Here is a 17,312-nt window from a genome sequence, read left to right on the forward strand (position 1 = left end):
TTTTGATGCTTGTTTTCCAGTGGTTCTACAGAACACTGCTCTCCAAGAATTTAGAACAAGCCAATCAACAGCTCCCTAATTAAAACACATGACTCAGAAATCTTAATTCTATATTGCAGTTCTATAGAAGCTCACTTAAATTTACCTTACAAAATACCCACAACTCCTTCATTTAGTTCAACTACACCTTCATAGCTTCTTTACATGCTGAATGACATATCTGAACACATATTTCATCATGAAATATTTTAAATGTATGTTTATTGTTTTATTTGATAGATTTACTATATCTTTTTTTGTAGAACCCACTCTAATTTTCCAATTACTAAGTGAAAAAATTTAAAAATACAATTAAAGATATATTCTAAAATTTATCTCAACAAGTCACTGAGAATGCACATATATATTCTGTGTGACTTGTGTACACACACACACACACACACACACACACACCATACTCAAAAGTTCATTTTTAAAATATTAACCCTAAAATTCAATATTTAATTAATAGTAAAAATAATACTAATCCACCAGTTAAATTTTTATTGGAAGTCAAATAACTTGTGTCCTTGAAGAAGGAAGCAATTGAGGATTATCTAAAGTGATACTACATAGGGGTAAAACAAAGTCACACCACTAAAACACCATGTCTCTGAGTAAAGAGTCAGCTGTAGGTGTGCAGTTACTTACCACTCGGTAAGAGGTGGGAGCCCACAATAGAAGGGTATGGCGATGGCCTGCCTCAAACTCATACGTTACTGGCACGACTGGTGATCCATTAGAAGAAATGTTTATACTTGTCAGTGTGTTCACATCAAAAGTGAAAAATTCATTTGTCTATAACAGAGGAAAAGGAGTCATGTTAACACCATGGAGTCTTCTTATGAACTGTGGAATTAAAAACGGTCATGGCATCTTATTTGACATCCCCAGTGCAAGTTCATACACATCAAACAATGCCTTGGGGAGCTGGCACTGTTTTTTCTCAGCCCCCCATCTGCCCTATGGACTCTGCCATGAAGTTGTTTAGTATTACCAATTATACTTTCCACCCAGCATTTCACTTTTATTTTGTTTTATGAAGATAAATGCTATGGAAATCATTTCTATCACTGGGCAAAGAACAACTTCAGGGGAAAAACAACAGCCCTGAAGATAATCAATACTGGGCTGCCCCCAGGCATCAGGAGTCAAACTTCCTTGGTTTTCAAGATTGTTAGTTTGGCAAGGCCTAAAGTAGTGGTTATCAGCGGTGTCTAAACAGGAATGAGACCAGTTCAATCAAAATCTGTGGGGTTGGAATCCAGGTATCAGGATTTTCAAAGCTGTCCAGGTGATTCCAATATGGACTCAAGGTTGAGAGCCTCTAATCCAGGCCAATGACTATCCACATTAGGGTTTTCCAACCTCAGCACTATTGACATTTGGGGTCAGATAATTCTTTGTTGTGGGGAGCTGTTTGTCAGCATCCCTGGCTTCTACATAGGAGCTGCCAATAGCACACTCCCAGTTGTGACAATAAAAAAATGTCTCCAGAGATTGTCAAATGTCTCTTAGTGGGGCAAAACTCCCTGAAGTAGAGAACCACCGACCCAGATCTTGCTATTTAAAGTGTGGCTCCATGCACCAGCAGCAGCAGCATCACCTGAGAGCTTGTTAAAAATGCAGTATTTCAGACCTACTGATCAAGAATCTGCACTTTAATAAACTACCCAGGCAATTCATATGCACATTAAAGTTTGAGGTGCACTGGTCTCAAGTGAAGCCAAAAGGAGGTCAAGATATTAAGACATTTCATTTCTGGGCTATCTTGGAATTCATACAACGACCAAAAAGATCAGCTCCCGCAAATCCTATTATAACTCAGGTCAGAAGATGAAAAAGAAAATCGCATCCCCTACTTACATGAGATAGTTGGTCAAGTGTCACCGTCTTTCCAGGAAAAAATATAGTCATGTTATCATTTCCTATATTCAGTGCTTTAATTTGGACTTCGTTTTCTTTGGGGAAGACTGGAAGAGTTTTCTGAGCAAAATAAAAGATAATTGGCAGTGAGGTCTTTAGCTTGCATTGAAGATAATCTTAGCCATGGCACTAGAGTCATTTCCCCCGCAGCCATGGAAAGTTGTGCTGGTTGAGTCACACCAAACACATCCCACAAAGCCTCCAATCACTTACTTCATGGCACCCATAGAAAATGAAGTTTGGGCAGAACATAGGAGTAATCAGAGAGAGGCTGCTCTTGGTCTTACCTTGGACCTACCTACCTCCCTCCAGGTTAAGGAATGCTAGACTATGAAGCCTAACACCTGAGGGGGGTCAGAGTAACCATACCCTAAATGAATGTTTATCTTGTCATGGCACCTGAGATCTACTCTCTCAGGATGCCTCCCCTGTGAATCTGGAAGCCCAGACCTTAGCCCGGGATAGGGTGCTCCAAATATCCTCTCACAAATGCTGTATGCCCTCCTGCCTCTACATCTTTGCTCAGGGTTTCCGCCTTTTCCCTATAATGCCCTGTCTCAAATCCCAGTGTCACTGAAGCAATCTATTTCTATTTTAGTCCCACGATTTGTTTTCCTCACAACTAGCTATGCTCAAGAGAAGTGAGCACACCCATGCTCATAGTAGCGTTATTCACAAAAGCCAAGAGGTGAGACAACCCAAGTGTACATCAACAGATGAATGGATAAACCAAATGTGCTACATACATACAATAGAATATTATTCAGCCTTAAAAAGAAAGGGAATTCTGACACATGCTACAACATGAATAAACCTTGAAGACATTATGATAAGTGAAATAAACCAGTCACAAAAGGACAAATACAGTATGACTCCACTTAATGTGGTATCTAGAATAGTCAAATGAATAGAGACAGAAAGTAGAATGGTGCTTACCAGGGAGGAATGGGGAGTTATTGAATGGACATAGGGTTTCAGTTTGGGAAGATGAAAAGCATTCTGAAGATTGAGTGTACAACAATGTAAACGTACTTAACACTTCTGAACTGTATGCTTAGAAATAGTTACAATGGGAAATTTTATTTATGTATATTTTACCAAAATTTTTAAATTTTTAATTAAAAATTATAAAATAGAAATTAATAAAGAGAAGGTGGGAGGAGGGAGAGGGAACGAGAGAGAGGCAAAGAGAGACAGAGACCTTTTACCTCTTGTTTTACATAACACCCTGTTTCTAGGACCTGATCTCAGAATAAGGAGTTTAGGAGTCCAGTTTTGCCCCATTTTGGGACCAACAGACCTGTGAACTAGCATGGGAATTAACCATTATTAGAAACATTAGAATACAAAAGGGAAGACTGTCATAAAAAAGACAATTTACATAGTTTTGAAATACTTTGTGAGTGCTGAACTTCTTTTAACTAGATCTTCTAGGAGTTCATGCAAAAGAACAAGTTTCATAAACTTCTCTCCAATTATAAAAACTACATTATACATGGAAGCACCTTATGTAATTGCCGTCTGGTTTTGCTCCTAATTAAGCGTACCCATTTGACCCTATTCCTGGCTGTGTCCTTTGCAGTGGTAAGACCCCACAGTGCCGTTGTCAGAAAGGGACTGTTTTGCCCCTATGGTACATCATCCATAGCTTCAGTCCTTAGTTGATCAGCAAAGACCCTGTCCTGCTCTAATTCTCTCAGTCCTGGAGAAAGAAGACTTCTGAACACCCCACCTGAGCCAGCAGGAAAGGCCACAGGAGAATCAGAGGGCAACTCACATCAATTTCCACCTGCACAATTGCAGCCACCACAAAAGCCATGGAAGCCAGGAACATTCCAACTGTCATCTTCTTCAAGGAGCTGATGGGACAAGCAAGAGAGAGGCTCTCAGCCTCATGCAAACAAGCTGATGATAAGCCTCCAAAGGAAGCACTCTTCTCCCACCCCCTGGCCCCAAACAAAATCTAACTTCCCCCACCCCCAAGACACATGAGATTGAAAGCATCTCTTCATCTCTTATTCATGCTCAAGGCTAGGGAGGATAAATGTAATATAGCTTCTTATTTGCATCGTTACATTTAATTTCTAGAAATTATAATTTGAGCGATACTTTGGATTATATCAATAGTTAACATTTCAATCATCTACTTTATGGGGGAGGAAGACATGTTCATCTACCCTTCTAGGTTCTTTCTGCTTATCTATTAAATTGACATGAGATAGATTAAGAAGAGAAAGTAACCAAATTTAATTACATAAATATGTCTAGGATCACCGCAAACATTAGACATTCAGAGACAGACAGGGAAAATGGGGGATATATGGTATCCTGAGCCAAACAATGAGATAAAATGCCTTGGGGCTTTAGAGGGGAGGGGGACAGTTTGCCGAATGAAAAGATGAGCAGGTGTTCAGTAATTTAGATGTTTGCCTTGCCATATGGACAGGTCATAAAAAGTTATTTCTGGTGATAATTCATTATGGGCGAAGCCCCAAATTTCAATTCTTCAAGGGAGAGGTGAAAAGCATCTTGTGAGCCCACAGGGTCTCAAGTGCTTCAGCTCAAGGTCCCCAATTTGGATTCTTCTAGGTAGTTAAGGGAGGGACAGACGTTTCTCCTGAGTCCACAGGGTCTCGTTGGTCTTCAGCTCAAAATACTCTACACTCCAAAGTGACACACCTTAGGGGAGCCTGTTCCGAACAACCTTCAACTTCTATAAGAGAGCCTTAATTAGGGGCTTTTTCAGGCTGCCATTAATAGCACTTCTTTTGTAAGGGCAAGTTTTCAGAAACATTGGCACTCAGGCATTTAATTCAAATATATTTCTTTAAAAGACCCATCATATAGGTGGTGGTGTGGGAAGGGAGACAGGCATTGTTTCCACGGAGGCCTGGAAGCTGAGGGAGTGCAGCGTACTTGCAAAGCCCTAGGCATGTTGGAACCTTACCCCAACCCCAACCCCTACCCACCCGTCACTTACGTGAAATTGAGACCACATTTTGCAATCAGAGGATACACCACAGCATCTACGATGGGGACCATGATGATGATCAAGATGGCGTTCACAGTCTGCAGATGGAGTGGAGATGAACTGTTACCTTTGTCTCAAAGGTGACTTTGATCTCTGAAAGCAACTTAAATATTTTTTCTTACCTGCATCTGATCCGGCTGAATGTCAATAAGTCCCTAAAAACAGGGGACAAAAGTCTCATTGATAAGTTCCCAGAGATAATCAACTGTGGGGGTGGGGTGGGGTTTGGGAATACCATGAAAGGGAAGGAGAAAAAAGGCAAAGGGACTAAAACAAAGGAATAGTAGCCAGGGGAGGTAAAATATCTTGATGTCTCAAACTTACAACTTTCCCATTCATAGTTGTTGCTTGCAGTGTCCACCTCGAGCCCTTACAAAACGAGTAAGTTCATGGCATTATTTGGGAACATGGCCTTTAAACATTTTACAAGTCAGTGTTGTTGTTTTTTTAAGTCAGGAATGAGGACTGAAATGTTACAGGATTTAACATTTTTTTTCAACATCAAGTTCGTCTCCCATCTCCATTGTAATACTGGGTCAGAAGAAACAACCTGCACTTTTGCTGTACAAGTTAACACAATATATGATACTCCCATCCCTCATGAAGAATCTACAACATACTCCTCTTAGATAAAGCTATCTTGAGGAAAGACAAAAACTCATTTCTGATGTCATTCTGAGAAGAATGACATTATCGGAGAAGAATGACATCACCTGCAAGGTGAAAGCAGCTTCACACTCTAAGAATATTCAGTATTTACTGGTATCATAGTTTTCATATAAGAACATTAATATTGTTAAGAGCCATTTTTGACAGCCTACGCTGTCCTAAAAGTGATTCCATAAAGAGAGTGAGGAATTTAAACCTGGGCAGCCTCGTTATATTCAACCTATTTTATAGGAAAAGATGGCTCCAGACTGTACAAGTACATGTGATTATTTCGATGGAGGACTAAAGATGTAAATGTTTCAACACAATCTATCAACTCCACTAGGAGGACATCATAAAAAGTCAGGAAATATGCCACTGTTTGAATTCTTAATATATGCTGGGCCCTGATTACTTTATATACATTTTTTATTTTTGATCCTCACAGGCTTGCCATGGGTTATTACCATTTCAGAAGTCATACAGCTAAAAGGTGATGAGTGTATTTCTGGTGCAAATCCAATTTCAACAAACAGGTTCCTATTCCACATGTAAAACTGCCTCCCTGGTCCTTAGGATGCTGGTCTAAATTCTATACTTACAAATAAGGAGATTAATGCGCGTACACGCAAATTTTTCCAAGAAACGGTTTACCCTTATAATAATCCTTCTTGCACAATAAAATCATGCATGTTTGTAAATGTTTTTAAAACGCCAGTTTGTAAAAGAAAAAATATCTTATTACTTTGGCTACTGCGCATCATGCATTGAGTTGTCTAACCCTGTATTGAAAAATTCCTGGGCACACATCTTATAGCTGGGGAAGAAAGAAAGAACACAGTGATGTGGCAATGATTGGGGTTTTCGTTCCCTGCTCTAAGAGTGACTTCAGGGGATTCATTTCGCATCCCTGTGTGGAACTTCTAGACCAAGAATTCCATTTTAGATTGGAAGGTATCAAGTCCCTCTCAGTTTAAATATCCTGTGGATCCCATAAAAGACAACACATCTTTTTATCATGATATATCAGTAGAGAAACTCTGTTACCAGTTTTGATCTGCAAGAGTCTTGGACACTTTGATTAAATCTTTCCTATGTCTTCTTTACTGAACCACATCTAATTTCTTCATTGTTTTGTAACAGAAATGTGGATCGAACCATCTAGGTATTTTTGTTTTTTTTTGTGGTTTTTTTTTTTAAAGGAACTCAATGTGATCTAACAATGATCATATAAATGAATAAAAAAGAAACTGGAAGAGAACTCTTTAAGGAGCTGGATACTGACTGTGGCTTGGTACATGGTAGTGCCCCCAAAATGTTTGCTAAATGAAGATGTACAAAAACTTAATTTCACATTACCTGCTGATCAAACAAGGCCCAGAACATCGGGAGTGGAATGTACAGGAACATCACCCTGGTAACCATCTTAATTTGAGAGATAAGCCGCTCCTATAGTTGGAGTGGGGGAGGGACAAATCAGACATGACTTGTGTCACTCACAGTTATCACAATGTTAGCTTCAGTGTAGATGTGGTTGCATCTAGAGAAGCTGGGAGGTGATTAAGGGTTCCAAAGAACCCTACCCCAGGTTGCTTTAGAAAACCAAAACTTCTGAAGCTATTTAAAACATGAGTGAAAGCATCTGTTTAGGAGGTAAATTACTTGAATTTAAATGTAAATTCCACTAAATGCAAACTTCACCACCACCACCACCACTTAACTCTTCTATATTCAAATTAAAGTTATGTGATCACGATTGTATATAATAATTGGCAGGTTATACCAAATGAAAATCTATGAAAAGGTAATATTGTTTCCAGATAAATTATATCCATTGTTTATCAAATTCTTCTCCATATAAAAAAGCATTCTCCCAGAGTCTTATTTAACATGCCAATAAAGGTTATGGAGATACAGCTGATAATCTTGTCCATGAAGCCTTGATAATAATAATTGTAGCCATGGATGGTCACTTTCTAGAGGAAGACCCTGGGACCACTGCAGCAATGATGATTACTTACATCATACTTCTCTTTGGCCCAGTCCAGCCAGTGCTCCCTTTTGGGAAATTCCTTACTCCGATGTCTAAACCTGTTTTTGATGGCAAACTGAAGGGAGAAAGAAAAAGCAAATTTCAAAACAGAACCGATTACTTGATCAGGGAAACACATTTCAATGAAACGCCTTTTAATGGAAAACTTGTGAGAGAAGCAAAATATAAAATCGTATACACTAGCATAATGATGATGCTAAAAGGTATAATATGCACTTATTTCTAATCTCTTACTAACTATGAGTGTGTGAGTTGGGGTAAACAAAGTCACACTATTACCACTTTACTTTCCAGGTCTTCCAGAGAGGAGCGTCCCATAGAAACATAACAGGGGACACATTTGCAATTTACGTTTTCAAGTTGCCATATTAAAAAGCAAAAGGGAAACAGGTGCAATTTATTTAAAATATATTTTATTTATCCCAACAAGCCTCAAATATGATCTTAATATGTAATCGGTATTTAAAAACATAATTTAAAAAATTTACATTCGGGCTGGCCGAGTGGCTCAGTTGGTTAAGAGCTCATTCAAGAGTGCGAGCTCTGAGCAACCGCGGTTTGAGTCCCATCCCGAGCTGAGCTGCCAACAGGTGGCAGGATGGCTCAGCTAAAAAAAAAAAAAATTACATGCTTTCTTCATACCAAGTCTTTGAAATCCAAGGTATATTTTACATTTACAGTACATTTCAATTTGAATGCTACATTTTTATCAGAAATATTTGATCTGTATTTACATTTCATAAAATTTATGTTTGAAAAACTAGATTTACAGACCTGAAGTTGTTCCAAACATACTTTAAAGTTTTCCAATAACTGAGTTGAGTATTGGTTTTTATATTTATGAAAACCTACTACATAGAAATACATGTACAAGATATTACATAATTTAAATTAATTTAAATGAACTCCAATTTAAAATTCTGTTCCCCAGTTGCACTTGCCATATTTAAAAGTTCAACAGCCACACATGGCTAGTGGCTCCCATATTAGATAGTGAAGGGCTATAATAAATGTATTATAGCCACAAAAGAAGAGTGAGAACCCACTATGTAGAAATGGATTTATAAGAAGACAAGGTTATAGTTAAGCGCATTTTCAAATATGGTAACACTGATTAGAAAATTATACTGGCCCACTCATGCCAAGAGTCCTTGTCAGTAAGAGGCCTTTAGGAAAAGCAAAGTGCATTTGTAATGATGTAGCAGCGAGGAAGGCAATGGTGGTGCTGGTGGGGACATGCCTCTGCTGAAAATCAATACCCAAAGCTACGGCTGATTTTAGGATACTGGGAGATACAGTTGTCGTGGCTCTCAATTGCTTCAAGTAGTTCTTTTGGAGTTTGAACTAAGTTGTCAATTACTTGGTAAGGAAGGACTTGGAGAGATCATTGGTAAGGTTCTCACCTAGCTTTGAAAAAATTTTGTGGTGTAAATTGATCTAACTAATGTTAGAGGAAAGTGCAGGAGGAAAAGGAAAGAGCTGCAAGGGAAGAAAACTTTTTTGATTCTGAGAGGGCATGTTTATTTCACAAAGTAAAGCGCACCTATATAATTTAATGCAATAAAACCAGGCAAAGGGAAAGTAAGTGGCCTAAAGTTATCTTAAGGCTGCCTTTACATCCAAAAGATTATCCACACACATTATTTTGTTGTGTAAATCAGTGACACATTTCCCCCTGTATATTGTATAATATATACATTATACAATGTATATATTCACTAAAAAAATGGGGGATGAGTAGGAGAATAAAGTTATTTGACTCCATTATTTAAAGATTCTTACATTCAACATTGATTTCCTGACTCAAAAATGTGCCTGTATGTACATATACCATGTAGATGTGTATGGAAGAAATCATATTCTGCATGTTCCTATCATCAAGTAGTCTTTGAAAACAAGACTTCTGATGGCTATATAATATGGCATAGATGTACTACTGTGTAAGTTAGACGCTGTTCTTTTTTCAGCAATTTGGTGGACTTAAAGGTTGGCTGTTGTATATATTACATTGATAATCTTTGAATGCAAATTTGTATTCATTTTATGTGTTCATTTTTAAAAGTTACTTTTTTAGCTTTGATTCCTGAAAGTAGGATTACTGACAATTTCTACATCAGACTCTTGATACGCATTGCCTTGCCTCTTCATTTTTGCCTCACTGCTACCTGACAAACATCAGACACTGTTTGCCATTTTGATAGGTGAAGAGTCATTTTGATTTGATTTTCTGTGACCATGAATCTTATTTTGTAAGTTCAAGAGTCATTTCCAATCCCTCCCGTTTTGAGCTCTGTTTGTGTCCTTTCCCATTAGGTGAGTTTTCTACGAACTTCCATTTATCAAAATAGCAAAGAACACTAATAAAATGCTTAAAGGAAAGTCAACACTTTGTTGGATTTTAATTTGAAAGAGCTGGAAGGTTCTGGGGTAACTAAATGTCATTGAAAAAGAGAATTACTGAAATACTTACACCAATGCATTTGGCGACTTTACCCATGATGTTGCCCTGGGGCTGAACTTTCTTGTACATTCCGCTGCCAATGACAAACACAACTGGATAGGGGGGGGGGAAAGATGTGTTAACAAGGCGTTGTCAGAACTACCTGTGACCTACACGATGTGTTTTTGAGTTATGACCTTGTTTCAGAAATACTAGGATTATTCATAGTAGGGGTTTACCTACTTCCCAGTTTAGAAAGAGCTTTTGATTCTAATGATCACAGGAGATTCTGAGTAATGTTATACTTGTGTCCTCACATCTTAAAAACTGAAGCTTAATGCTATCTACTTCCGAGAAAGTGGGGCTGCAGGAAGACAGTATAGCTATTTAAGCACAAATTCTATCCCTATGTAAAGGGAGAGAAAAGGAGTAAATGCTTTCACATAACAGATTAGTGTATTACCCTATAAAGACAAAAACCAGCTTTAATTTTCTAGTTGCAATGACAAGAGAAAGTTGTTCTTTTTTTAATCTTCAGAAAAAAATAGGAACTAATCTGTTGAAACTTTTACTTAATCATGTGTGACAATTTATTCTATGGTCATGGTACAGAAACACAGTTACAATTATTTGCATCTTCAGCTACAGTTTTACAAAAGTAAAAGCACTTTATAATGAGGCAATTCTTTGATGAACCCTCTTGGAAAAGACATATTGTAAAAATAACTTGGGAGAAAAAACGTATTTCTGGAAGGTGCTCTGAAAACACAATCCCTATTAGAGGATTTCTGATTGTCCAGCTCAGAATTCAATAATTTTAAAACACCAATGGGGGCTGGCCAAGTGGCGTGTTGGTTAAGAGTTGGCTTGGGATGCCAGCTCTTAGCAGCAGGGCTGCAGTTTGGATCCCACATGAGGGCTAGTGACGCTGCGCCCTCTACAGCTAAGATGCTGAACAACAGCTCGACCTGGAGCTGGGCTGCCGTGAGCTGCTGGGAGTGACTGGCAGCTGGCGTGAGCTGCCAAGAGCTGCCGTGAGCGGCCGTCCAGTGGCCGGCGACTGATCTGCCTCACCAGGGAAGAGCGCAATGATAATACCAACATGGGCCAGTGAAGCGACATCCTCCACAACTAGACTGAAGAACAAAAGGACAGCAACTTGTCTGTTCCCCCTTCCCTGATTCCTCAATGCTGTTCTCCTCCCCCAATAAAATCTTACAAAAAAACCAAAACAGGGCCGGCCGAGTGGCTCAGTTGGTTAAGAGTGAGAGCTCTGAGCAACAGCGGTTCGATGCCTGACCTGAGCTGCCAAAGGGTGGCAGGATGGCTCAGCTAAAAAACAAAACAAAAAACCCAATGGATTGTTTGAATTCTACTTTTTTTTTCTCAATTAAAAGGGCCTGAAATTTTAACAGGTACCAATTCTCAAGCAGATCTCTAAGTCTGTGATTGTATTATAGATGTTCTTTATAGTTGAAGAAAGGGAAGTTTCCTTGTATTCTCACCCAATGCCAACCTTTTTCAATCCAGACATGGATGGCAGAGGGCCAACTGATTGAGTTTACATTTTTTGTCCAATAATATTTTAGTCTTTAAGCTTCTGAGTAACTGAAACCTAATTCAAACATAAGATTGCTGTAGATAGAAACTTCTAGAGATGGTGTTGATGCATAGAATTTGGCCTGTTCTCAATTCCTCCGTAAGAGGAATCATAATCTTTGATGTAAGAATGACTCGTACAGACTAAATGACAACTTACCTAATGTGAACTTAACAGTGTCCAGCCTAAAACACCAGTTTCTGAAATCCTCTCCACCTCCATCTCCTTACCCAGGATTAGAGAGGAGAAGGCACGGCCTTTTAGGGGAGTGTGGCAGTAGTTAAAAAGTTATGGAAGAAAATGGATATACACAAAGGGGAGAATGCTGAGCTCTTGCATAAACATAAGGAAAAAGCTAATTGCTCCAACATGAGCAAAAGAAGTTGAAAAGTACAGTGCTGACTGGTAATTTGGGCAAGAGAAGTGGCTATGAAGGTTTGAGATGTTAATTGGGCTACTGATATGGGTTGAATTACGCCCCCCACTCCCCACCCCAAAGATGTTGAAGTCCTTATCCTCATACCTCAGAATGTGACTTATTTGGTGTGGGGAGCCATGGTTACAGGTAATTCAGAGCCTTACAGACTGGCTCAGTTAATGCTTAACCTGTTTCTGCTCCTAAGGCATTGTCTCTGCCTGCACCTGGAGAGTGCTTACAAGTTGTTGAGGTATGTGGTGAGGATGGTCAGTTCCTTAGGAGACACTATACATAGATGGCTATCTGGGTTAATGGAAGAAAGTGTCCTGGGAAGCTAATCCCCTAAAGCCCCTCTGATCTTTAAGTCTCCAGTAGATAGTTAATGATCTGCTTCTGTATGAGGTAATGCGGAGTTGTACCTGCAGTGTTGCACGTACTCAAACTGCATATATTGGTGAGGAAAAATAAACTCAGTGCTTCACCATCAGTGAAGACCGGCCGCATCAGCATTTGTGTGAGTGTCTCTTTATTCATTCCCACTCCCCCCTTCGGGTACTGATCGACTTGTGGCGGCTGGCCCGCCATAATTTGGAAATACCATCTTTGCAGATCATCCTAGTAAAAAGGGGACATTTAGGGCCGGCCAAGTGGCTGAGCTGGTTAAGAGTTAGCTTAAGAATGTCAGCTCTGAGCAACAAGGCCGCTGGTTCAATTCCCACATGGGCCAGTGACACTGTGCCCGAGCTGAGCTACCAACAGGTGGCAGAATGGCTGAGCCGGTGAGAGCATGTGCTTCTAAGAACAAGACTGCCTGTTTGATGGTGGGCTACACCCGCCCGCAACGAAGACTGAACACGGCACCTTGAGCTGAGCTGCTGCCTGGATGGCTAGGTGTATAGAGCATGCGCTCTTAACAACAAGGCTGCTGGTTCGACTCCCACATGGGATGGTGACTATGCCCACCCGCAACTAAGATTGTAACACGGCACCTTAACCTTGGAGGCCACAAGCTGCCGACGGGAAGCCAGATGGCAACTGGCGCCCTCCACAATGAAGATTGAAGAATAACTTGGCTGGTCCCGTTCCCCAATTCCCCAACACTGTTCCCCTTCCCCAATTTAATAAATAAATAAATAAATAATAAAAAATAAAATAAGTCCATAAATAAAAAAAGGGGGAGGGGTGGACATTGGGACACAGATGTGTACACAGAAGGAAGACCATGCATGGGCAGATTGGTAATATGCTACCACAAGCCCAGGAAGAAGGAGAGAGGCCCAGAAGAGATTCTTCCCAGTGCCTTTGTGGGAGCATCGTCCTTCTGACACATTAATCTTGGACTTTCAGCCTCCAGAACTAGGAGACAATAAATAAATTTCTGTTGGTTAAGCCACTTAGTCCGTGGTATTTTGTTATGGCAGTCCTAGGCAATGAAGACACCAACCATCTTTCAAGCTACACTATTCCATGTAGAAATCTCTTCACACTTCCTAAAAAGCCATTGCCAAGAACTAGTGTGCCAATGAATGCATCTAATATACACATACATTCATCCTAGAGGGAAGGTATTCTAGCAGAAACATTTTGAGGTGATACATGATGGAAATCTAGATGTGTATTGAAAGTATTTAAACAACAATTGGACCAGGTTGCCATATCTTCAAGTTGTGGATGAGCTCATGTTGATAAGAAGAGAAGCTTTCAGCCATAGGTTCATCTGGTCTAGTAGAATCGTGACCTTCACCTTAATCTGCCTAAGTAGCATCAAACCTTTACATGTCCAACTCAGTTGATTCCTTTTCCTGTAAACCCTTTTTTGATCCTATTCCATCTGAAACAATATGCAACTATACTTTCTTTGAATTCTCTGAGCACGTTTAACATGGGATGACAATTCTTCATACTACTTATTATTACAATTTGTGATATAAACTTGTAAATATTCATCTCAATAATTAATGTGAGAGCCTGATTTGATTACAGGATTGTATTACTTCAACTGGTTTCTACTTACTTAGAGCTACAGCCATGAGAGCAGCAGGAACCCCAAAGGCCAGTGGGTAACAAGCTTGTCTACTATGAATTCCACATTCTTGAACTGGAGGGAAATTACAAGATTAAAATTCATTATGGTATTGGTAATGCTCATATAGTTCCCATTTAAAAAAACCCTTAACTGGTTCTTCCATATTGTTTTCACTTAATGTTTTAGACTTATCCATTTGCCTTATTGATGTCATTGCCAGTGGAGCAAAGCAGCTTTGGAGTAGAAAGAGCAGGAGATGGAGACAGGTTCTAATCTTAGCCCTTAAATAGATGTCTGCTACTGGCGGAGCCAAAATCAGTTCTTATGTTCTGTGGATTTTCTTAGTGGGGGAGATAAAAACGACCTGGATACTCAGTAAATAAAGTCAAAAGTGCCTTGGAAAAAAAATTAAGATTGTATGTTCCTGAAGTCATGCCAATTAGAAAACAATTAGATGATCCAGGGCAGGGGTCAACAAACTTTTCTGTGAAGAGCTAGCTAGTAAATATTTCAGGCTTTGTAGACCATTCAGTCTCTGTCCCAACTACTCCACCCTGCTTTTGTAGGGTGAAAGCAGCCATAGGCAATACACATATGGATGGTCTTGTCCACATTTCTGGATTTGGGCCATAGGCCATAGTTAGCCGACCCCTGTCTGAGGATCTATGTTAGCTCTGAAATCCTAGGATTGGTGCAGAAAAAAATTAAGACTTTGGAAGGGACAATAGAGAATTCTGGAAATCATTTCAATAGAATGGTGGAGATTCCAGGATTCTAATCCTAAAGGGGTTTTGACTTTGTCTTTGACTAGCTATTTCACAATTCTGTAGAGAAAGAAGTTCACTAGAAAACTGATAGTCATGCCATGTTTTCAGTTCACAGCTGTACAAAATGATCCCTGTTCATGGCAATGCAAAATAAAGAATACAAATAAATCTCTGTTAATCAAATCCTTATTTGAACTAACTGTAGTAGCTTTCCAGTTCCCTCATTAATAAAGTTATATAAAATCTTTGTCACATGCTCATTTCATATTTGTGTGAGAGTCATGATTTTACCTTAAAAAATTATCCTTTAACACATTCTCGAATTCAAACAGTAGATATTCTAGTAGGTGGGGAGGTGAGGGAACATAGTGTAAGAATAAAAGTTGTTAAATTTTTAAACAAAACAAGTTGGAATGCAGGTTAAGTGTCATCTTCAAACTACTAGTCTATGCAGAAATACATAAATCCCCACAAAACGTTTTATTTCATAATTTAAACTGATTCAGTGTGCACATCCTAGTCTTGTTTTGGTCTAATTTGTCCCCAAATATTCCCTTCCATGTGGGAAATTCACAAACTCCCAATGGATTGTTAGTAAGCACAAAAATCTGAGTGCTGCTGATAGTTGCTGTCTCATCTTCTTACTTAGGCAGTTCTTTTAGAAATATTTGAGATGATTAGAAAGCAAAGAATAAAACCTTGCCCATTAAATTCCTAACTCACCGAACATCACTGAGGGGCAAATCTTGAAGGCAAAAATGTTGGTTTCCACAGTCTGTCTTGTCTTATCTCTTACCATGAATACAGACTTTGCATTAGTAATAATTTAGAAAAATCAATTGTTATACTAAGGATGTTATAGATTCTTCAGTGGTCATTGGGATAAGAGATTCAAATAAGATTAGAAAAGGAGATAAAACTCGAAAAAAAGAAGCTCATATTCTGGATATCAGTGTGTACTCCAGTATGTATCCAGTAGCTGAAGAATAATGGGAGAATAGAGGAACAGCACAAACAAAACAAGGACTTAAATCTTTCACCTGACTTTCTCTCCACAATTAATAAAATAAAGTCCCCTTCAGATTTATTTTTTTTACCTCTGAGAATGGGAGTGATGATAGTAGAAAGCAAACTTCCAGCGTTAATGGCCAAGTAAAAGATGGAAAAAAATCGGTTTCTTTGTTTTTCCTATAATAAAAAGGATAAAGTTAAAGTACGATGTCTTTGGCTACATGTCACCTGATCAAATGTAGCTGATGATCTGACCTCATTTCTAACTTAGTTTTGGTCAGTATCTCACTTTCAAGTCTACTTGAAAAGAATTCAGTGGAGAACAGACTTTGTGTCAGTGGAATTTGATTCTTGGAGACCTCTGGTTCATTTACGTGGTTTCTGTGAAGGCACATGCTCTTACCTGGCTCTCCTCAAACTGATCTCCACCAAATGCAGACACACAGGGCTTGATTCCTCCAGTACCTAGCGCTATCAGGGCCAGGCCAATCATGGACAGCGCCCTAGGGAAAGAAGGGGCGTTATTGCCGAAATGTGAGATCCTTCAAAGCAGGAGCCTCATTTTTCCAAATTTCCCTCAGAGGACCAGGCGCAGTGGTAAACACAGAGAAGGAGCTCAAAATACAGGAGAAAATAATGCACGGGAATGCAGGTGAATGGATTTGACAGTGAATGGACCTTCAAGTTTATACCATTATCTAATAATTTACAAGCCAGGATATTTAAAGCAATAGCTTGAATATTGAACAGGGGTTTTGGTATGAAGTTCTTTTGCAGCCATATCATTTTTAGCAAAAAAATGGGTAAGTAAAATGTTTAAGCATTGTCTCTAGTATAATCGTAATAAACCCATAATCGTCAATAAAATACATTAGAAAACACTAATGATTTAATTGCAAAGTGGGATATCAGGTTATTTAGTGTGACCTTAACTTGTTTACAAAGTACAGAAGACTGGGTAGAAATAGCGGAAAATATTTATTATTATAATCTTTTACAATATTAAAAGGATTATTTATAATTAGAAGGCAGTAAGGGTTATTTGCTTTTATTTACTTTTGTATTTTCCAAGTTATCTATAAATGTTTTACTTTCTGATTAAAAAAATCACTCACAGAATTTAACCTCGTTTTGTAGTTTTGTTGATTTATAGTAGGTACTACAAATTTTCAGTTTTCTAAGTATTTATTCCATATCTTCTTGGTTGCTAATGTTGCTTTAAAATGCTAAAACATATTTTATGAAATAGATACAGTCAAGAAAGATACTGCACACAGAAAGGACTCTTTAAAAAATCATGCTCATCTTCCTGGACTTACTGGCGGAAGCACCTCTTTCATTGTTTATTTCTTA

The 17,312-nt window shown here is 38.8% G+C and overlaps 1 protein-coding gene across 1 annotated transcript in view; it reads right to left on the bottom strand.

Moving 5' to 3' along the window:
- Nucleotides 1-17,312, bottom strand: part of SLC15A1 (solute carrier family 15 member 1) — a 49,248-nt gene that overhangs the window by 13,274 nt on the left and 18,662 nt on the right. Inside the window, exons 6-17 of the mRNA XM_019634538.1 lie at nt 16,363-16,462; nt 16,046-16,136; nt 14,170-14,253; nt 10,168-10,250; nt 7,666-7,752; nt 7,004-7,093; nt 5,321-5,365; nt 5,119-5,151; nt 4,946-5,034; nt 3,743-3,824; nt 1,906-2,025; nt 691-837 (exon numbers count right to left, since the gene is read on the bottom strand). Coding sequence (XP_019490083.1) covers nt 691-837; nt 1,906-2,025; nt 3,743-3,824; nt 4,946-5,034; nt 5,119-5,151; nt 5,321-5,365; nt 7,004-7,093; nt 7,666-7,752; nt 10,168-10,250; nt 14,170-14,253; nt 16,046-16,136; nt 16,363-16,462 — 1,051 coding nt within the window. The remainder of the gene's footprint in view (nt 1-690; nt 838-1,905; nt 2,026-3,742; nt 3,825-4,945; nt 5,035-5,118; nt 5,152-5,320; nt 5,366-7,003; nt 7,094-7,665; nt 7,753-10,167; nt 10,251-14,169; nt 14,254-16,045; nt 16,137-16,362; nt 16,463-17,312) is intronic.

The sequence above is a fragment of the Hipposideros armiger genome, unplaced genomic scaffold (genome assembly GCF_001890085.2).
Source record: "Hipposideros armiger isolate ML-2016 unplaced genomic scaffold, ASM189008v1 scaffold_1719, whole genome shotgun sequence".
NCBI classification, from domain to species: Eukaryota; Metazoa; Chordata; class Mammalia; order Chiroptera; family Hipposideridae; genus Hipposideros; species Hipposideros armiger.